Genomic DNA, 21,795 nt, shown 5'->3' on the forward strand with positions numbered 1-21,795 from the left:
ATTAGGAAAATAGAATCATAATCCTTATCAGAAAAGACTAGGAAAATGCAAGTACTAAATCTCAAAAGAGATTTTGAGTATGAAAGAAAATGAAACCATACAATAATATTCTAACTGCTAATAATGGTGGAGAATAAAATTCGATTATTAGGGGAAGATCTACCTCATAGAGAATCGTGGAGAAAATATTTATAAATTTGACTGAAAGATTTAAGTTAAAAAATTGATACTTTGCAGACACAGACACAGGAACAAAGAAGAGTTATGAGAAAGAAGAGTTATGAGAAAGGGCGAGAATGAACATACAATTGAAGGAGTTTATTTTGTAAAAGATGCAAAAGAAAAAAGGAAAAAATTTTCGGTGTAACCATTGCAAACTCTGGTCATGAAGAAAAAGACGGTTGGGATAAAGGAAAATCACAGTATTTCAACTGTAAAAGATTTAATCATTTACAAAAAATTATAAATTTAAAAATTAAAAAAAAAAAGTAAATTTGATTGAAATAGTTAAAGTAGAAACTTTATTTTGAGTTATTTTGAGTTGATCAGTGAAAAGTGCATTAAGAAATTTTATTTTTTTGAAAGAAGTGCTCAACATATGAGATGCGTTGGGAGAAGTGTTTCAGAAATTAATAGTTGAAGGAAGGTGCTCCATAAAATTTAAATTTTTTAGAAAATTTTAAATTAATAGAAAATGTTGAGATTTAATTCAAAATTTTAAATATTTATTTTGATTCTCGGTTATGATTTTTTATTATTTTAGATTTTTAATTATTATTTTATTAAGATTTTTAAAATTTTAAAAATCTTGTTATAGTCTATATAAAGACATCTGAATTTCAATTTTAATTATTTAGTTAAGTATTCAATTCCTACTTCTCTTTTTCTTTTTATCCCATCTAGAACAGAGGAAAGCCGACCACGACTAACAAAGAGAGACGAAGCCCTAGCAAAAAAAAGAAAAAATAGGTCATTCCCTGTTCATGTCTCTCCCGACGAAACATTTGCAACAATTCATCAACCTATCACAAATGCTTACCCTGTAAGGTTATTCAAGTGTCACGGACAGAATGTTAGCGTCACCTTCAGTACGTAACATAAGGAACTACTGCATATCTCTCTGAATATTGTAATGACTTTTGTTGAAAAATCATCTTCTTAATTATCCTCTTTCGTTAATTAAAAATCGTTATTAAATTATTTTTTCTGGAATTTTTTGGCTTAAAGAAATTACTCTTTCAATTTTTTATTTTTACTTTTTCAAAAAAATTGCACTTGTTAAGACATTTCCTCTGAAGGTGGTTTTTTTTTTTTAATTGTAAAACTTTAGCATGATAATTATCTGAGATATAAATAATAGAACATAGTGAAAGAGACGAACCTTTTAGCTATAGTACCTTAGGTAGACTATTGTATTGGATCTTAGCTAGACCACTGTGTTGTACTGCCGTGGTATCAAAACTTCAAACTTAATATTAGCAAATTTTATTTGCACTTGTCGCCTGACCAAACTCGAGAGTGCTTTATGTAACCAGAGATCTGTCTGAATCAGATAGATGAGTAAATAACAAAGAAAGCAACACATGAAGCAAATTGGCACTAGTCATTTTAGTTGCACCCATTGAAATATGAAACTACGGGAACCTCAGATGGTGAAGTTTTTTACATCTTTCTTAGCATGCCTGTACCTACATAAACAATAAGAATCCAATGTAAGATAATCAAAACATAAATGGGATAAGACTGTGATTGTAATTTAGGTTTTGAGATTAAAACATTCTGCAATAATGCAATGAGAGCATTTATTCCTGGCAGCAGCTGTGTTATGAATACGTACTTTTTCTTGATAAACATGCAATTAGAGAATTCACCATTTTTGTATAACAAAACTTCCCAACTCATAAATTTCTAACACCTATAAATCTCCCTCTCCCCCATGATTCACAAGCACAAAGGCTTCTCTTTCCTTCTATCTCTCACACAATGGCAACGCTGAACCAGCTGTTTGACCTTCCAGAGCAGATTTGCTACGTCCAATGTGGGTTCTGTGACACCATTTTACTGGTAGAGTTTCAAGAAATAAGATTTAGTGGAAATTCATTTGTTTATTATTTTGTGTTTTCTATACCTAACCTTTTCTCTGTTTCAAGTATAGGTTAGTGTCCCATGCAGCAGCCTGTCCATGGTGGTGACTGTGAGATGTGGGCACTGCACCACCCTCCTATCCGTCAACATGATGAAAGTCTCTTTTGTCCCTTTCCAGTTTTTAGCTTCTCTCAGCCATGATCATGTGCGATAGATACTAAGTTCCACGGATCTTTTTTGGTTTTCTTGAGACCTAATTCTATTAATGTGCCAAGTTTAGAATTAATATTACTTATAACTTAAAAGTTTGTGACCCTTTCTGTATCTCCAGCAAGAAGAAGAAACCAGTCCAGAAGAAGTGTATGCGCAAAGAGCCTTGGAAATACAGAGATCATCATCCATGGTGGCCTTTTCGGACAACGAATTAGAGGATGACAAGAACCCAGTGAACCGTGCCATTAATAAACGTAAGCTTAGTTTGGTTATAAGCAATCAAACATATACATCTACATATACATATATATGTAGTGCCCAAGTAATTCTTTGAACTCTCATACCTGGTCTAACAGCTCCAGAGAAAAGGCAAAGAGCACCATCAGCTTACAACCGTTTCATCAAGTAAGGAACTAAAATTATAGTTAATTATTGAATAAAGACAATGTTGGTTTAATGATTTAGCTGTGGGATTCTCATGCACGTGTTTATAGCAGAGAAGAGATCAGAAGGCTCAAAGCTGAAAATCCAAGCATGGCTCACAAGGAAGCCTTCAGTACAGCTGCAAAAAATGTAATAAGTTCTATTTCAAACCATGTTTTTTGAGATTGTATCTGCATGACACAAACAAAGGAAGAAAATAAAGTTTCAATCCTGGACTTGTTTGATTTTCAGTGGGCCAATTTTCCCCCAGTTCATTCCAAAGAAGGTGGAGAAAGTGGTGGCCAGGAAGAAGAGAAGGCAACATGGAGTTGTGAAGCAATTAAGGTAAAATACCATTTTCTCCACCAAGGTTTAGTATTAGTTGTATCATAAAAGTCACTCCTTTATTCCATTCAATCTGAAACTTTTTAAGAAAAATTGTGTTACATTCAATCTGAAACCTTTTAGAATTTTAAAAGCAATTAATTTTTTTATTACTATTTTTCCCTTATTAATATTAGATATCATCAATTATTCACAAAGAGTATAAATGCTCATTAATCAATATTAAAATTATTAAGGTAAATTTATAATTAAAATTTTATAAAAACAAGGTAAAACAATCATTAAAGTTTCATATTGAGTGAAATGGAGAAAGTAATTATAATCATTAAATTCTGTGAATAATAAATTGGTAGTTTCATGGAACTCAGTTCATGAGATGGTGATAATTAATTACTAACCTTAATCACATCCTGAATTGTCATTGGCACTCCTGTAAAATTCAAGATTGAAGATTTGAGCTGAAGTGGGAAGAAATGATTGGTTTTGCTGAAAACCCATTAATGGACAGTGGTGACACAACACAGGAAGGGTTACTGATATTTTGTCTCTCAGTTCTTGATGAATTCCAAAGCCAGTCATTTTCTACCCAAGTTAAAGCCAGTACATTTCAAAATTTATGAAATAACCTATTTAGGGTTTTTGAACACACTGTAAAGACAGCTTTAACTCAATATGTTTTTAGTAATTTATGCCACTGAAGTAGATTCATAATTTTCTGTTTTGATAAGTTTCAGGTCAACACTGGAGGCAAAGGTTTCCATGAAAGGAAGGTTCCAAGGCATTCCATTTGGGCAAACACACCCTTCGAGTGAAGAAGAAGGAGGAGGAGGAGGAGGCTAAAATAAATTGCCATAAGAAGAAAACTGTTCACTTCTAGGGTTAGGGTTGGTGTCTGAATCATATGCCTTGTAGAGGGTAGATGCTCTTGGAAATGAGATTTTCACCGTACTGTGAGTTGTGAAAGATTGACTTTAACATACTTGAAGTTTTTAATGTGTGCTTCATTGTTAGTTGTGCATTCTGTCAGGGGCAACTTTACGTTTGGTCCAAAGGCCTAGCTTCTTTAGCTTTCTTTCTTATTACTGCGTTTTGAGGTCCATATATACAACGGTATATCATAGGTTATAAAATTATTACTTTGATATTACTAAGAAAATAGTTTAACGTTATAAATTCAATTTTTCACTATATATATAATAATAAATTTAATAATTTATTTTATATTTAATAAATTATATATAATATTAACGGTATTTTTTATTCGTTACAAAAAGATAAATATATTATTATTTTATATTATAATAGCTGAAAAACATATATAATAATTTTTAAATTTTGAACTGATCTTAAACTCATTTTTATAGTTATAATTTTGTCCGACTATAATATTTTTGCAATAAAATTTGATAATTTAAAAGAAAAGAAAATGGAGAGAGAGGGAAATTTCTATTTCTAAATGGAAATTAATCATAGGCTAATGCTAATTATCCTAGCTAGAATATCCTAAAGACTATACCAACCTTAATATCCATAATGTATTCTATAGAGGTCTTATTCATCAATCACTTGACTTTGATTACATTCTTATAGCAGAAAACCAACTAGCTAGCTAATTGATCATTCCCTCGTCCAGCACGTATTGGCAAATATAGGAGTCTCATTTACTTCAATTCCACTGTTTCCTTCTATCCAATCTGGAAACCCTTTGAGAAAACCTATCTGAAAATTGCAAAGAAAAAAAAAAAAGAGGTGAACCCATCTTATTAAATAAATAGACAATCAACAAGAAAGACATATATGATCTTGGCACAATATAGATAACATGATCATATATAGCTAACAAACAAAATGCATGGAAAAAGAGAATTGCAAAATTTAATGTCTTACTTGGGAAAGGCCTGGAAGAAGTAGAACGGAAATATGCATGAAAGAAGTCCTTATTTTCTTTTTGTAGTTCTCTCCACACTGCAAAGCACAAAGCACATATAACTCCACTGTTACAGTCTTCCCACAATAGTACCGTTGCTCAAGGATTTTATATATATATATATATATATATATATATAGAAAGAGAGAGAGAGAGAGAGAGAGAGAAACCTGTAAGTGTAACAAGAGGCCGAATATTGGCATGTTCCGCCAGTGCCTTGATGCATTGTTCTCTGCTCATGTTGAGCAGCAAGCATCTCTCTATAAGATGTTGAACCTGTTTTTTATACACACACATGCATGCAAAAACGCAAGTGATCAATGAGTAGCTATGGTGGTAAAGTGTCATTGATGTATTGATATTGAGGACTCACCATTCTAATGTAGCTATGTGGGTGGCAATGCAAACAAGGAAGGAGATGCTGGTGCTGGTGGGTCTGATGCATCTTTTTTCTCCTGAATAGAAATGGACAAATCAAAGAGAAGAGAAGAAAAAAGCAGCAGAAAAATAATAAGACAAAGAACAATAAGCAAAAAGTGCAAGGGAAGGAAAGATATTAGTAGTTTGGACGATACGATTTGTGTGATGGCACAAACAATGTTAAGAAGAGAGAGCGACTATTATCCAGTGGATATCTGAGCGAAGGGCCAAAAAAGCACAAGAAATCCAAATGATAGATTCACCTCATCTTCAGCAGATAAGAGAAGTTATGGCATTTGGGTATTCAAAAAAAATGTGTTTTCACAGATGACATTTCGTGGCCAAGCTCACAGCCACTTGATCTTTTGAAGCTGTAACTAGCAGCATGCCTTGCTCATCTTTCAATTTCCTGCCTATTATGGGTCCTACTCCTGCGAGTGCCTTGAATGAGTCGTGGTCCCTGGCGCAAAATGGTTCATATATAGATGTGTAGAAGCTTGAAGCTTAATCTTGTGAATAATTCTAATCATGGAAACCATAGTGTACAAGCAACTTCCACGTTGTTGTCTTGTCTTGTCTTTTAATTAGAGAATTCCACACAAACTGATAATAACATTGAATTTAAATGGCTTGGAGATTATTCATTTTTCAATTATTGGCAGATAATTGCAATTTTAGATCCAGTCAACTTTGCCCTGTTATAGCCTTACGGTGGAACTGTTATTCCATGTGGGACATAAAATAATAATTCAATAGTAACCTCACACTTAAGGTACAATTTAAAAAAAAATTTAATATTTACATATTTAATTTAATAATAAATATATTTAAATAAATATAATACGGCTTATATTTTTCACTTCAATTCTTAGAAATTGAAAAAAAAGCATTGATCGGAAAATATAGATGTAACTAATTTTATGAGGCCAATTATTAATTACTTATTTGTCAATTGTTTTTTTATATAAATCTATCACAGGTAAATTCACGTGAAATCATAATGCTATAATATAATTTCTCCTTCCCAGACACCTTAGTCAACTTTTGACGAAGTTAATCGTCGGGGTTTTAGGTTTCCGTTTAACAAATTAATTACTTATTCAATAATATATATATATATATATATATATATATATATATATATATATATATATATATATATATATATATATATATATATATATATTAAAATTTATAAATTAATTTAAAATAATAAATGTGATTTTATTATAATTATTTAAAAGTTAATTTTAATTAGTCTAATAAAATAAATATGAAAATATATAATAAAAAAGGAGCGTAAGTATTTTTATTAAAATAAAAGTAATTAATGTTAATATTTTTATTGCACTCACACGTAAATACATTTAAATAAATTTAAAAAATTTTAATTCTATTTCTCTAATTCTATTTTCATTTCAAAACAAAAAATATTAATAATTTATCAAAATAAAAGTAATTAATGTTAATATTTTTATAAAATAAAGGTAATTAATGTTAATATTAAAGAATAAAAAATATATTTTTTAATTTAATAAATATCAAGTCAGTAAAATAATTTAAAAATATATTATTACAGATAAAAGAATATTTTATATTTTTTAATTAGAAGGTAAAAGTGTTTTATATTATATCATGGAATTTGTATATTTTACTATTAAAACTCTAAATTAATTTACCGTTTATGTAAATTACCAAAATTTATTTTGATTGGGGGTAATAAAGCTGCATAGTGGCATGGATAGTTTCTCTCCAAAGGAAATTTAAATATGATCAATCAGCTATGGAGCGAATCGTTTGATCAGTTCGGTTTAAAATTAAATTAAATTAAATTAAATAAATTAAAAATTAAAATTTTAATATTTATAAAAATCAAAATAAATCGATTTTAATCAAGATTTGAATTGAATCTAACCGATTTAATTCAATTTGATTCGATTCGATTTAATTAATTTTATTTTTTAATAAATTTTTTACTTTTTATACTTTATTTTTAATATTTTAAAATTTAATTGAAATATTTTAATTTTAATATAATCTAATATCTTTATATTATTGAAAATAATATATTATTATCACTAATCGGTTTGGTTCAATTTTTTTAATTTCTTCTTATTAAAATCGAACTAAATCGAAATAAATGAAATTTTTAAAATTAAAATTAAAATCAAATTGAAATAAATAAAAAATTAAATTAAAATTTTAAATTAATTTAATTTGATTAATTTATTCTATTTGAACCAAATACCGCGGTAGATATATTGGCCAACCCTATTCCATTTTTGAATGCCTGGGAATTAAAATGTAATTCGTAGTCCTATTTGTTTTTAGAAAATAATTGATCTTAATCAACGTGCAACATTCGTTATAATATAAATAAATTATATATAGATATATATTTATTTTATATATAATTATTATTTAAATATTTTGTATATTACTTTTTATTTTTAATATTATTTAATATCTAAATATGTTATTTTAATATTTATATATAATTTAAAATTTAAATTTTTTTATTAATGTTAAATTAATTTAAATAATGAAATAATTATCTACTTAATTTATCATTTACTATAAATTTAAATTCAATTATAAAGTTATCATCTACTTATAAATTTTAAATTTTATTAACTTTAAATTAATTTAAATAATAAAATCATTATCTACTTAAATTCAAAATTTTACATATTATATATTTATAATTAAAATTTTTAAATGTTAAAATTTATATTAAATTCAATAAATTATTTTTATTATAATAAATAATTTAATTCTACTAACTTTAAAACTAATAACATGAAAAATTAATTTCACTTAATATAATAAACTTATAAACTTATAGTAATTATTACTTATAGCTATATTAATATTTATATTATTTTAATTTATTTATAAAATATTTTTTAATTTTTATTATAAATTATAATTCATCAGTCATTATAATATATATATATTTTTTTAAATTTAATTTATATAATTCATTAATTTTAAATGCAATATTATAAAATATATTTATAATATATTTCTCAATTGTAATATAACTATGTTACAAAATAAACTTGAATATTTTTTTATTTCCTTTTATTTCTGAATATTAATTTTATTTAGATACTTCTTACTTTAAAATTTTTATTAATAAAACTAATTTAAATAATAAAATTATTATTTATTTTAAAATTTTAAATTTTAAATAATAATATTATCAACTATAAATTAATTAAAGACTATTGTAAATAAATAAAAGATCTAAGTGCATTATTGATAATTTTAATATTTATATATATAGTATAGAATAAAAATATATAAATATATAAATAATTATTATATTAAAAGAGATTATTTAACTAATATAATTTTTTTACAATAAAATAAAATGTATACTTACACTATATTATATTATTAAATTGTAAATTAATAATTTTTTAAAATTATGTTTTAATAAAATTTAATTAATTACATATATAATAATTAGTTTAACTTAAATTAATTTAAAAAGTAATTAAATATTACTTAATAATAAAATTTAAATTTAAAAAAGATATTAATCTAATCAATTCAAAATTTAATTTTTATTTTTTTAATTGTTATTTAATCAAAATAAAAGTAAATACATTATAATCATATTGAACTAAGGATAATTTAAAAACAAAAAATTATTCCCCTCCTTCAATTATAAGGTATATTTTATAATTTCATTCTATAATAATATATTAAAATTATAATATTATTTATGAAAAAAATAAATATAAAATTAATTCAATTAATTTTTAATTTATTATTTATATATAATAAATTAATTTATAATAATGAAATTTATAAAAATATAAAAAAAAATTCATAAAAAAAAGAACCAATGAAAATACAATGTTACAAGATGATTTCATTCTTTTTGATCGATGCATAATATATATATTTTATTCTTTTTATATAAAATCACCTGCTTGTAATTCACGTAAATATAATTACTGTATTAATTAATCACAGATTTCATAGTATTTATATACAAAAATAATATAGAGATAATAACTGATATATTTAAAGATAATAATAAAGTTAATTGAGTAATCTAATATAATTTAATCTACAAATTTTAATCGATAAATTTTTTTGTATTTTACTATTAGATTTAATTAAAAATTAATTAAATTAAAATATCAAATAATGGTAAATTTATTTTTAAATTTTTTATTCCATTAATATTTTACTAATTAAATTTAACTTTATATTTTAATTTCTACATAAAAAATATGAATTTATTATTTTCATAATTATTTAATATTTAAACATGTTATTTAGTAATTTTAATTTTAAAATTAATTTAATTTAATTTTTATTAATTTAAATTATTTTATTAATTTAAATTATTCTTTTAAATTTTTTTAATAAAACTCTAAAATTATTTTTTTTTAAAAAGTAAATCTACTAATTTTATTAATAAAATTTCACCATATATAGAAAAATATCATTCCAAATAGATAAAGACAATTATACCTAATAGATTCTTTAATTAAAGTATGAGCAGTTAGATGAACCTTCTAACAGAAATCTCAGTTCTAGAGTCTAACAAAAATTTATAATCATTCAAAATCAAATACCTGCATAAGATAATTTGATAAAAATACTACTCAAGTACATGTCCAAACCCCTATATAAGATAATTTTGAAAAGATACTCCTCGTTCTTTCTCATCTATCGATCATAAATCATTAAAGGTTTTCGGCCACATAGTTGAAATATTTTTCATGTCATACTTTTTATACTGGTCAACAAAATCTCCAACCAATTTAACCAACGTCTCCTTATAATAACCAGAATGAAGGTATTTAATCAGAACACAAAAATCAAAATGAATTAGAGAGATATGGAAAGGATTTTCATTATTTTGTATCTCATCTTAAACAAGCAGAAATCGATTGTACAACCAAAGGCCCATTCCCTATATTTTCAAAATTAACATTATTAAAAAATCGAAACAGATATATTTTTGCCTCTAATTCCATAATAAATATCCCTCTAAAGGATGCTATAAATCTGCCAAAGAGATATGCATATTTTGAAAATTGATTGGATTGCATGAGAGAAACATTCATACCGTACATAAATCATAAGTGACGATCGGAATATCTCTGAAACTCTTAATAGGCACAATAACTAGGGGTGAGCTGTATTCGGTTCAAATCGAAAAAACCCACCGAATCGAATTAATTTTAAAATTCAGTTCAGTTTTTTATTCAATTCGGTTCGGTTTTTAATTTTAAAAATTTCAGTTATTTCATTTCGGTTCGGTTTTGATCAGAAAAAAATCAAAAAAATCGAACCAAACCGATTAGTGATAATAATTATTTTTAATAATATAGAGAAATTAAATTATATTAAGATTAAAATATTTTAATTAAATTTTAAAATATTAAAAATAAAGTGTAAAAAATAAAAAATTTATTAAAAATCGAAACCGATCAAATTGAATCGAATCATACCGGTTCGGTTTGATTTGATTTCTGACTAAAATCAGTTCGGTTCGATTTTTATAAATACTAAAATTTCAATTTTCGGTTTATTCGATTTGGTTCGATTTTGAACCGAATTGACCGAATGCTCACCCCTAACAATAACATTTTTTTTTATCGATATTGACGTTTCCATGAGAAAGAAAAAAAAAAGAAATTAAATTTAAGGATAAGAAAAATACGAAAATATCAAGTCACAAATAGATTACATAGAAAATTTGCATCAAAAATATTCTTTGTGTTAAATTTAACTCTAAAATTAATTTAAATAATATAAAATCATCCTCTAATTTATATTTTTATTTAAAAATTTAGTATTAATATATTTTATATATATCTTTCAAGATTTTCCTAATTAACTATAAAATTAATTCAGATAATAAAATTATTATATATTTTAAATAATAAAATTATTAACTATAAAATAATTAAAAACTATCGTAAATAAATAAAAGAGCTAATGATGTTATTAGAAATCTCAATATTCTCCCAATTCACACATTTATATATAATATAAATATAATTTTGAAAAATATTTTTTATGAAAAATATTTTCATAAAATAATTTATTTTTTATTATTTAATTTTAATTAAAAAAATAAAATTTGAGTTTGGGGTTTTATTATTAAAATTGTTAAAACTTTGTTATCAAGGTTCAAGTTTTTCTTTGTGCTTGATGTGTAAGCAAGCTAACATATTTTTGCTAAAATCAATGGAATTTAGTACACACAACACTCCATTTTATTATTTAGTTTGATTATGCTTATCAATGAAATTTTTTCTTTTTTTATCTATATATATACACACTCAATAAATTTATTTTCATATATACTCAATAAATAATATATTCATAACAGCATAATTTTATTCTGTTATAAATTGGGTTAAAATCCTTCTTTTTAGAAATTAAGTTTGAGTATGTTGAATTGAATTTTTTTTTTTTAAATTACGTTGAATTGAAGTTAATTCAATTGAAAAAAAAAAAAAATCAAGACCCAACAGCCTGTAAACTGCGTGCCTTTTCTTCACAGCAGCCTTCTCAATCATTCCCATTATAATGCAACTTTGGTTGATTTGGTCAACCAACACATTGCCCGTCATTACAAATCACAATTATGGGTTGACGCCTTCATGGGAAAGATTAAATAAATGCATTCATACGTTAATGACTTATTACAATTTAGTAGTCCAATTAACTTGGTGTAAATAAAAACTCGTACTTCATTATGTTTTAAAATTTAAATATTAAGGTGTTTGAATCTATTTGATCGAGTTATTTGAATTAAATATTAAAGTGTATAAATCTATTTAATTGAGTTATTTGAATCGAAAACTAGAATATTAAAATATTTTAATGGTATATGTTTCACTTGATTTTAACGAATTATTAGTAGTAATTTTTTTTCATTTAGTATGAAAGGACCAATACACGCAATTAGTATTTTGTTAGGGCCTGGAATTAGGTACGTGGTGATTAATTAGTAAAATTAGCAGGATTTTGTTTAATATGAAATACAAAGCAATGGATTTATCTCATAAAAGAACCCACCCAAACCTCGTCGTTTTGCTCACCCGCCAAATTTGCCCGCCAACAAACAACGAACAAACCAGGCCCACTAATGAATATGGGACCCACCACACCCCCACTCTTTTCCCGCTTCTTATTAAATTCCTTTTCTCGATGGCCCTCTCACCCACCACTTCCAACTCCTCCTCACGATTCTCACGTTAATTTATTTATTACTAAAATTTTCAAACTGCACAAATTAATTTATTTTATTAATTAAAAAATTTAACAATAAAAATCCAAATTACAAACAAGAAAAGGAAATTTAAATTTAAATTCATAATAATTTGTATATTTCTTAATTTGTTTGTTTGTTAGTTTTTGTTGTGGTGAGAGTTTCCAGAAGAAGAAGAAAACAAAGCACAAGTAGAGAGGGAAAGAAAAGATGCCCTCTCTCTCTCTCTCCTTCCCGCAGAAGATGTGGGACCCTTTCTTCCCTCTGTAATTTAAATTTTAATTTTGAATCTAATAACCTTAAATTAATTTTATATTCAGATTTTTATAAAATTAAATAGGAATATTAACGTAAATATGGAACTTATATATAAAAAATTATATAGTTTTTTTTTTTTTGAAAAATTGGTTTGCGTAACCACAAGGCACAAGCGGAGCAGCGATACCATCATCATCATCATCACCGACTGCACCAGCGTTTCAATTTTCTTTTTCTTCATTTATTCTTCCTTTCAATTATTTCTTCATCTCTCTTTCTATATTCTCTTCTAGCCGTTCATTGTTATTAATCTCTCTTCCGTTACCATCTATGCTCTGATTCCGTTTCTAGATGCTCTTCCCTTTCAGATCCATATGATCGCCTCTTCTTCCTGATTCTGTCTCCGACGAAGGATTTTTTTTTCCTTATTTTCAGGTTTTTTTTTTGTTTATTGACCTTTGTTTCTGACATCTTTGCATTTTTTTTTTCACTTTGATTTTTTTTAAGGTGGTGTTTGTTTTGTATGATCTGCAGGCATTTTTGTGTTCTGGAAGCGGTTTCTCTATCAGTTTTGCTTATTGAGGTTATTTGATCTATTCCTTCTTTGTTTAGTGTTTTTGATGGTTATAAATTATTTTCCTTGTCATGCGTTACCAAGGATTTGTTATTGTTATTATTGTTTTTGGCTGGGGATGTTTGGAGATTCATGTGAATCATGATAGAGATATAAATATTTCTGTTTTGAGTTTGTTAGATTTGTTTTGGATTTTCCTTTTATTTCTGTATATAGTTATCATCTTCTGAAATAGCGCAAATAGCATCAAAATCTTACCTTTTTTACTGTAATTTCTGTTAGGATCGCTTCCAATTGATACTCTTCCTTTTTTTCTCTCAATCGCTTGTCATATATCTAATCTCCTTGTTTTTCTGTATTTCATATTTGGGAAAGGCTATATATTGTTGATTATTTTTCGGTTAATCATTTTGTTTTTTATGTTTTAAATAGAGTGCTTGATCTCATTTTGAATATCGTCATTATCTTCTCCTAGTTACATCCTATGTTAATAGTATGATCCCATAGGTACAATGCCTGTTTCTTTATCATTATGACTTATTGAATATTGTTTGCTATTCAACGGAGAGAAATCTTTTTGGTTAGTTACTTATCATTCTTTGGTTTACTTGCTCTTTAAGGTGGTACATGATTGCCTGCAGACTGTAAATTCTTTTTGAGTTTGTCCTTGAACAGTGGTTAATACATTTTTAGGGTCTTCAGATGCTTGTGGCGTGATTCTGGGAATCAGTTTAACATAGCTAATTGTTAAATCTAAGATTTCTTACAATAGATATGAATAAGCAAGGGTAAGTCTGCATGCCTATATGAGTGATGATACTGCCATTGGAATCTTTTATTGAATAATATGGGCATGCTGCTAATGCTCCATCTTTATGACCAAGAAATTCAATATTTTCAATGTAATGCCACATGCTGGTGGCCTTGAATTTAGTCTTTTTTATTTCTTTTCCATACAGTGAATATTTGATGCCATGTCTCTTGAATTGCCTCTGAAACTTATGAGATGTCCCTCACCTGTCTTTGCTGTAACGTAGCAAGACATTATAATAATTTGAGCAATACATTAACCACCAAACTTCATGTGATTTAACTTTGCATATCACTTTTATATGAGACCTCTTATTTATTCCAAATGTTATTTGTGCTCATTCATTGATGATTATCTCATATCCATTGTTCTACTCTAATTTCTCCATGTCTACAATTTTCTTTTAATCATTACAGGAGAAAGAGAGCATTTTGATTCTTGTTATTCTGCATTAAGTGTGCCACATGGTGAAGTCTGGAATATTTTGTTCTTCGTTGAAAAATTCACATTTTAGTAGGTTGAATTATTTTTCCTATTAGAATTTCATTCTCTTTTTTTTTTTTTCATTTAGCAAAAATATAGTCTTTATTCTTTAGTATTTTGTGTTAATGCTATGTTGTAGTTTCATCTATTGTGGTAGAATTTATATCTGTTTCCTACTTTACTAATAAGAAAGGTTTACAGTTTCTTATTTACTTTTGGTGCCAGTATTAAAGTAACCATATTGTGCTTTGCAATTTAGTGACTTTGCTGAGTTAAAGTATTCTGCTTTTACATTGAGGTTACCCCAAACTTTTGACAAAATTCAATGTATTATGATGTAGTCATCATGAGAATTCAGTTTTGCCATCTTGTTGCTGATGATGATTCTACCTCCAATTTTGCAGGTGAAATATCACTTTATTTTACGATTGTTGGGTCACTATATTTTATGTTAAATTAAAAAATGTTGGGAGGCAACAACAATAATCCTCTACTTCCTGTTTTTGTGGATGATAGTCGTATACCCTATCAGACTAATCCATCAAATCAGCTGCAGCTATTTGGTAACTGTAAGTTCTAATCTATACAAAATAAAGTTCTGCTTATTCTTACTACATGAATGTGGGCTGTATTTGTTACACAAATGTGTATTACAGTTGATGTTTTTATTAGTTACTATACCTTGTAGAATGTTATCTTGTTTATTTAGGAACTTGTATGGTAAGTGCTATCCAGAAGCAATTGTCTTTTCCATCATGCCTTACTAGATAGAAGAATATCTCAAACGTGGTTAAATTCTGAAATAAGGATATCTGATAAAAACTGCAGTGAGAATGAAAAGCTAGGAATTTAAATGTCTGCTTGTGATGTGTTAGCTTTCTGAAATTTTATTTTTCAGTTCCTGCAGCATTGTGATTGCAGTTACCTTTTCTTTTCCTAAAGGAAAATAGTTATCCAATAATTACTGTTGATATCATTGCAGATGTTCTGATTAATTTTATCTGTGCAATAAATGTATGTTTTGTGAATTACCCTAAGTATGTTGAATGAACAAGTAATACCTTGTTCGGGAAATTTTCTAGAGGGAAGGAAAAATAGGTGGAAAATAAAGAAAATTTTCTATTTGTTATTTTTCTTATTTATCTTTTTATAGGTGGAAAAAAACAGGAGGGATTTTTGGAAGGAGATAAAGTCGAAGGAAATAATTATATTTTTATAAATTTACAACAATAGCTTTTTTTGTCTTTTAATTGTTTATATAGGGGTATATATGTAATTCTATACATTTCTTCTTTATTTTGTCTCCAATTAGTGGAAAAATAAAAGTTATTTTCCCTACCTCCTTTATTTTCTCCTTTCTTTCCAAAAAAAGAAACGTGAAAATCTCCCATTATTTTCCTTAGTTATTTTCCTTCCCTCCTTTCCATATATCCAAATATAGTGTAAAGAACATCAAACTTTTGTTTGAATTTCAATTATAACTCATCTTATCAATTTTGTCAGTTATATGAGTAACCTTTCATTTGGTGCGTCAATTGCGGCCAACATTGAAAAACATATCTCGGTATCTAAACAGTGTATACATTGTTTAACAACTCCTCCTTGTCATAACATCTAATATGGTACAATTTAAGTGTAAGACCTGCAGAAACGATTTGTTATCATTACAATCTTAAATAAAAATTGAAACAGCTGTTTCTTCTCTCTCTACTGCTTCCTTTAATGTGCTTTGTGAAATTCGTATAAATATTTGTAGGTTTTGGCTTATGCTTTTTCAAGTTGTGGAAAGGTTTATAATTGACATAATTAAATATTAACTATTATTGCAAATCCATAGTTGCATTCAGTGCAAGGGATCAGAGTTTTAAGTTTATATCTCTGATTGTTGAAGTTCATACAATGCCATGGATAAAAGGTAGGTAAGAAAGGAAACAAAAATTAAGATTGGAAGATAGCGGTTTTCCATTATATCCTCTCTCTCTCTCTCTCTGATTGTTGAAGTTCATACAATGCCATGGATAAAAGGTAGGTAAGAAAGGAAACAAAAATTAAGATTGGAAGATAGCGGTTCTCCATTATATCCTCTCTCTCTCTCTCTCTCTCTCTCTGCATTTATCTAAATACATACGTATGGGCTTGTTTGTCATTACTATTGGAGTTGTTGTTGAGAAAAAGACATCTTTTAATATGTTAGTTAAAGGGTATTGGAAGTTGGTTTAATGTTAAATTTCACATTTTATTTGCAAGAATTACAGAATAACTAAATTGCTTTTTTCAATATCCAAAATGGTGCTTCTCTAAGATTTTTTTTTTGTCTCCCAACTGCAATCCCAAATAGCCATAATTTAGTATGACTTATCTAATATGTTTTTTTTTTCCAGTTCCAGCTGGATGCAGTGTTGATCCAGTGAATTGTTTTGGGAATGAACATATGACCCCTATGCTTCACCCCAATAAGAGAGCCAGGGAAACAGAAGATTTCAGTAGACAGCAAAAACTACAGATTTCCTTAAATTACAACATGTGTCAGGAGGAAGCTGCCCGATCAGCTAGCGTACCAAATCCAAATCCTGTATCAACTGGGTTACGGTTGTCTTATGATGATGATGAACGAAATTCTTCTGTAACTTCTGCAAGTGGAAGTATGACAGTGGCACCATCAGTCATCCTGTCCCTTGGTGAGAATATTAGGACTGAGCTTGATCGGCAGAAAGAAGAATTTGATCAGTATATTAAAATTCAGGTACCAATACTAGTCTCCAGTAATATATTGCATAGGGAGATCTGTGGATGCCGTTGTGTAATGAGTTATGCTGCATGTTAGTGGTTAATGAATTCTTGTGTGCATTGCTTGCTTTTATTCCTCCACATAAACCTCAATTCTGTTCTTCACTTCATTGTTGTTTTTCCTGAATAATCTTTTTGAACCTCAATCCTCTCTTTACCCATTTTGATGTCTTTGAAATTGGAATCGTTTCTCTTCCACAAAAATCCTCTGATACTGGGACATGCAGGTGTTGTTTTGATGAATCCAATAGAGTTAACCCACTTTTTGGTGGGTCACATGGATGTTTATGGTATTGTACTGGGGTACTACTGCTGGTATACACCCCTCTTGATACGCGTCCTCCTATAGTACCTAATGATTTACATAATAATTTATATAATATTTCAATGCTTGCTTTTGGCAGTTAATTAATAGGTAATTGTTTTCAAACAGGCAGAGCATTTGTCTACGGGGGTGAGGGACATGAAGCAGAGGCATATTGCTTCTTTTCTTGCTGCCATTGAGAAGGGTGTAAGCAAGAAGCTGCGGGAAAAAGACGTAGAAATAGAAAATATGAATCGTAAAAACAAGGAGTTAGTTGAGAGAATAAAGCAGGTGGCCATGGAAGCTCAGAATTGGCATTACAGAGCAAAATACAACGAGTCAATTGTGAATGTTCTCAAGAGCAACCTCCAGCAGGCAATTTCACAGGGTGCTGACCAAGGGAAGGAAGGATTTGGAGACAGTGAGGTCGATGATGCTGCTTCTTACATTGCTCCTAGCAACTACCTGAACATTCCAGGTGGGAATGCAAGACCTCTGACCAGGAATTGCCAAGGCTTGATTGAACATGTAACCTGCAGGGCATGCAAGTCAAAGGAGGTAAGCATGTTGTTGATGCCTTGTAGGCATTTATGTTTATGTAGAGATTGCGACATGTTAATCAATGTTTGCCCTGTATGCCAGTTGATCAAAACTTCTAGCGTTCAAGTGTACTTGTCGTAAATTATCAAGTAAATCACTGAAAAGTTACCTGCAATCTTCTTGCTGTGACAGTTTTCTTCCCTGACATGCGAGTTGTACGTGGAGTAAACTCTATTTCATGAAATGTAGTATGGAAAATTATCTTTTGGTACTGCCACCTTCTGTCCTTCTCCCTTCCCCCCTCCCTCTATGCTTCCCCGGCTGATGAGTTTATTATGAGGGTGCTTTTTTTTTTCCCAAGATAATTTCAATGGTTTCATTGGTAAATGACAAAGCCTGATTCTAAACGAGCAATGATGAGACAGGGCCATCATACATAAGGCGTAGAGGGCAAAACAAACCAACCAACCAACCCATCAAAATAGGCCTACAAACCATGGCACTTAGCCCATCGGTAAACCTAAATCCGAATGACACTCAAAATCATATCAATGTGTTTGGATGGGCAAGAAAGTGGTAATTAATGTAAGCATTGAAAAAATGCTTGGGCGCACTTTGAATCCTCACTTCGATAGTTTGCCTAAGTGTTTAAATGATGTTAGCACGGTTAAAAAAAAAAAAAAGCAAGCATTGAAAAATAAAATTTATTAATTCTAAAATTTGTACAATAATATTGCAGTATGAATATAGAATATATTAACAAAAAATAAGTTTTGTGCAAAAGTTGGGGGCAAAAAGTTCAATGTACTAAAGAACAGCATTTAAATAGAATCTGATTATAATTTACATATGTAGCAGGCATGACTCTGAAAGCAATTGCTGTTTAATTGAAATGGTGGCTGATTTTCTCCATTACAAAGTTCCATCAGATTCTTCTTCTATTGTCAACTCGTGATTTCTTGGATGCAGGAGCAGCTTGTAGGTGCTCGGTACTTGATTGAATCTAAAAGATATATAGAAGTTTAGTTATTTTTTTGGTTCAACCCCCCATCCCTTAAGACTCACCAATGAGCTATTGAAAAGACAGTTCGAAGATTAATCACCTTATTGAGCTTTTCTCTGACCAGCCTAACAGTCTGATTCATAGAGTAGGAAGGAAAATATTCCTGGCAAACAATAACAATATTGAGAACTATAAAACAGCCCTAATCAAACTTAATCTCCAGACTGATTACAAATAAAAGAATCACTAATTTCTCATCCTTACAACATCCCATATCTTGTTTAACATCCACATCAAGGGTTAGAACAAGTGCTAAATAATCTGACAAATGATCACAACATGTAGCTTTGAGAATAAAGCATTGGACCTATACAAAATAAACCCCTGATAATCACAAGAGTAAAATAATGGCAAGTTTTGATGCTTTTATCTTATTACACAAGTGTGGACATAAATTTATTCTCAGAATAAGTGCTCCACATTTTCCCCCTATGCATGATCATGTTTCAGGTCTATGACTATCACCATTGATAGATGAATTATCAATGACAATGGCACCATGTAAATGTGCTTGAAGATAGCAATCATCAATTTCCAACATAATAAAATGATTTAGTCAGTTGACATGAACAATGTTTCTAAAATATAAAAGGTTGGATTTGCAACTACGCTCAGTTCCAATCAACCTGTTCAAATTAATTAGATGCATTTAGCAACAGACATCAAGGATATCCTTACGTAGGCAATTTCACGTCAGAAACCAGTTCTGCTATTCAAAATGCAATTGCAGAACACCCAAAGAAAAAAGAAAAAGAAACAGAGTTCCAGGGTGCCGGTAAAAGAGCAGCAACAAACCTGATCAGAGGAAACCTGAGTAATGGGAGGATCATTTATCTGAGACTTATTTTGTGATCCTCCAGCGTTCCTACAGAAAGAAAGACAACTTATCAAATCCAATTGGGCAAAACCTAAACAACCACAACAAAAACACTTTTATAGAGGAATGCAAGTTTAAAGAACCTACCAAAATTGATCGGAGTTTGTATGCTGAGAAATGTAGTTTGTTTGTGATGTAGCTGCAACCGATGAAGCCTCACTTGAAGAACCCGCATTATGAACCCTAGGCCCCGATCTTCCAGCTGAAATGAGAAAGACCACATACATGAGAAGTGTACCACTAACAAAGGCAACCTAACAAACACAAAACAGGATTAGGATTTCTTCATTAGCATGTATATATACAGAAACTCACGGTTCAATCTCGCAAGAACTTCCTTTCTTCTCCCTTCTAACTTGTCTTTGGTATCAGAGGGGCTCTCGAAATGAGGTGCATATGATACCTGCAATCGATTCCCCAGAAAAACAAACTCATCCAATTTTCGCTTTGCAAACCTGTAAACTAACAGAGCTTCAATAACATGTCACGCCCAATAACCACACTGAGGAGAAAGGATTAAATATCCCCATTTCAATCACCTGGCATTGCTGACCAAACGAAATTTGATCCAGTAAACATCTGTAAATTGATCACAGTCTTCTGCATCCATGGGTTTAAAGCTAAAAGCAATTGAAATTAACACCAGCAAAATACACATAAGTTGAAATTAACAGGGAAAGAAAAAAACAGAGGGAAAGAGAACTTACTTACTCTTCAACGTCTCCATAGGAAGCAAAAAGGTTGCACAAATCATCGCCGCAACCCAAAGCGGGAACATTTCTGACAATCAAATATCTAACCCCAGAAACGCATAAAAGAATTAAAAATGAAACTATAGGAATTTGAATGGCATTAGAGACACAAATATACACCTTGATTCATCGCAGACTGTGTAAACGCGAATTGCAGGAGGTTCGTCTTTGTATCGAGGCATTATCTGGCGTTTTCCCCTTCCAAAACGTCAAAATAATTCGTAATTAGCAACAGCCCTTCTTTTGCCTTTGAACTCAGGGAAACAAGCCAATGCACATAAAGACGGACATGGGAGTACAAGATGAAGCTGAAGATGGAGGGTGTGCCCCAAAACGACAGTCCAACGATGTAGCCCATGAACAGAGAGGGAACCCTTTGGATCAAATGGGCCTTTACGGGGCTTGGGTCCATAAATATTAGACCTGAATGGAACCTGTTTTGACTGACTTGAGCTGCATAAATCCACTCAAATTCTTTTAAAATTAAATTAAAATTACATAAATGTACTTTTCGTTCATACTTACTGCAAGCATATTAATTTAATTTAAAATTAAATTGAATTAAATAAATTAAAATTTAAAATTTTAATATTTATAAAAATAAAATAAAATTATTTTAATTAAAAATTAAATCTAAATTTTTAATAAATTTTTCATTTTTTATATTTTTAATATTTTAAA

The 21,795-nt window shown here is 28.9% G+C and overlaps 4 protein-coding genes across 10 annotated transcripts; 2 read left to right on the plus strand and 2 right to left on the minus strand.

Annotated features, from left to right (window-relative positions):
- Positions 1–1,983: 1,983 nt before the first annotated feature.
- LOC110627391 (axial regulator YABBY 4) lies at positions 1,984–3,878 on the plus strand. The gene is made up of 7 exons (XM_021773682.1): positions 1,984–2,064; positions 2,156–2,290; positions 2,417–2,552; positions 2,655–2,703; positions 2,796–2,871; positions 2,974–3,066; positions 3,801–3,878. Exons 1-7 carry the CDS (start codon positions 1,984–1,986, stop codon positions 3,876–3,878), a joined length of 648 nt encoding a protein of 215 aa, XP_021629374.1.
- A 619-nt stretch (positions 3,879–4,497) lies between these two features.
- Positions 4,498–5,753, minus strand: LOC110628724. Of its 2 annotated transcripts, none has more exons than XM_021775519.2 (5): positions 5,677–5,753; positions 5,367–5,448; positions 5,164–5,269; positions 4,954–5,031; positions 4,498–4,785 (listed from the first exon to the last, which is right to left on the minus strand). In XM_021775519.2, exons 1-5 carry the CDS (start codon positions 5,679–5,681, stop codon positions 4,733–4,735), a joined length of 324 nt encoding a protein of 107 aa, XP_021631211.1. In that variant the 5' UTR covers positions 5,682–5,753; the 3' UTR covers positions 4,498–4,732. The 2 variants fall into 2 exon arrangements, with proteins under 2 accessions (XP_021631211.1, XP_043805050.1); XM_043949115.1 differs by having other exon boundaries at positions 5,569–5,699.
- Positions 5,754–12,959: 7,206 nt separating this feature from the next.
- On the plus strand, positions 12,960–18,699 carry LOC110628314 (probable BOI-related E3 ubiquitin-protein ligase 2). Of its 5 annotated transcripts, XM_021774924.2 has the most exons (6): positions 13,046–13,358; positions 13,458–13,506; positions 15,133–15,195; positions 15,308–15,360; positions 17,173–17,534; positions 18,012–18,699. In XM_021774924.2, the coding sequence occupies exons 5-6, from the start codon at positions 17,223–17,225 to the stop codon at positions 18,561–18,563; spliced, it is 864 nt and encodes a 287-aa protein (XP_021630616.1). In that variant the 5' UTR covers positions 13,046–13,358; positions 13,458–13,506; positions 15,133–15,195; positions 15,308–15,360; positions 17,173–17,222; the 3' UTR covers positions 18,564–18,699. The 5 variants fall into 5 exon arrangements, with proteins under 5 accessions (XP_021630613.1, XP_043804834.1, XP_021630616.1 ...); XM_021774921.2 differs by lacking the exon at positions 15,133–15,195 and having other exon boundaries at positions 12,960–13,358; positions 15,196–15,360; XM_021774922.2 differs by lacking the exon at positions 15,133–15,195.
- Positions 18,700–19,112: 413 nt separating this feature from the next.
- Positions 19,113–21,404, minus strand: LOC110628315 (RNA-binding protein 48). 2 transcript variants are annotated; one of them, XM_021774925.2, is made up of 8 exons: positions 21,235–21,404; positions 21,074–21,157; positions 20,902–20,982; positions 20,678–20,817; positions 20,450–20,564; positions 20,281–20,350; positions 19,526–19,588; positions 19,113–19,425 (listed from the first exon to the last, which is right to left on the minus strand). In XM_021774925.2, exons 1-8 carry the CDS (start codon positions 21,294–21,296, stop codon positions 19,348–19,350), a joined length of 693 nt encoding a protein of 230 aa, XP_021630617.1. In that variant the 5' UTR covers positions 21,297–21,404; the 3' UTR covers positions 19,113–19,347. The 2 variants fall into 2 exon arrangements, with proteins under 2 accessions (XP_021630617.1, XP_021630618.1); XM_021774926.2 differs by having other exon boundaries at positions 21,070–21,157; positions 21,235–21,375.
- Between the last annotated feature and the right edge of the window lie 391 nt (positions 21,405–21,795).

This window comes from Manihot esculenta, chromosome 12 (genome assembly GCF_001659605.2).
Source record: "Manihot esculenta cultivar AM560-2 chromosome 12, M.esculenta_v8, whole genome shotgun sequence".
NCBI lineage: Eukaryota > Viridiplantae > Streptophyta > Magnoliopsida > Malpighiales > Euphorbiaceae > Manihot > Manihot esculenta.

Excerpts from the sequence above, each read along its gene's own strand:
- LOC110627391 (XM_021773682.1), top strand. The coding sequence starts at position 1,984 with ATGGCAACGCTGAACCAGCTGTTTGACCTTCCAGAGCAGATTTGCTAC. Across the intron at positions 2,553-2,654 it reads GAACCGTGCCATTAATAAAC|CTCCAGAGAAAAGGCAAAGA; the intron begins GTAAGCTTAGTT and ends CTGGTCTAACAG. Across the intron at positions 2,704-2,795 it reads GCTTACAACCGTTTCATCAA|AGAAGAGATCAGAAGGCTCA; the intron begins GTAAGGAACTAA and ends TGTTTATAGCAG.
- LOC110628724 (XM_021775519.2), bottom strand. Across the intron at positions 5,270-5,366 it reads CACATAGCTACATTAGAATG|GTTCAACATCTTATAGAGAG; the intron begins GTGAGTCCTCAA and ends TATAAAAAACAG. Across the intron at positions 5,032-5,163 it reads GCCTCTTGTTACACTTACAG|TGTGGAGAGAACTACAAAAA; the intron begins GTTTCTCTCTCT and ends TGTGCTTTGCAG.
- LOC110628314 (XM_021774921.2), top strand. The coding sequence starts at position 15,255 with ATGTTGGGAGGCAACAACAATAATCCTCTACTTCCTGTTTTTGTGGAT. Across the intron at positions 15,361-17,172 it reads GCTGCAGCTATTTGGTAACT|TTCCAGCTGGATGCAGTGTT; the intron begins GTAAGTTCTAAT and ends TTTTTTTTCCAG. Across the intron at positions 17,535-18,011 it reads ATCAGTATATTAAAATTCAG|GCAGAGCATTTGTCTACGGG; the intron begins GTACCAATACTA and ends GTTTTCAAACAG.
- LOC110628315 (XM_021774925.2), bottom strand. The coding sequence starts at position 21,296 with ATGCCTCGATACAAAGACGAACCTCCTGCAATTCGCGTTTACACAGTC. Across the intron at positions 20,565-20,677 it reads AGTTCTTGCGAGATTGAACC|CTGGAAGATCGGGGCCTAGG; the intron begins GTGAGTTTCTGT and ends TTCTCATTTCAG. Across the intron at positions 20,351-20,449 it reads ACAAACTCCGATCAATTTTG|GAACGCTGGAGGATCACAAA; the intron begins GTAGGTTCTTTA and ends TTCTTTCTGTAG.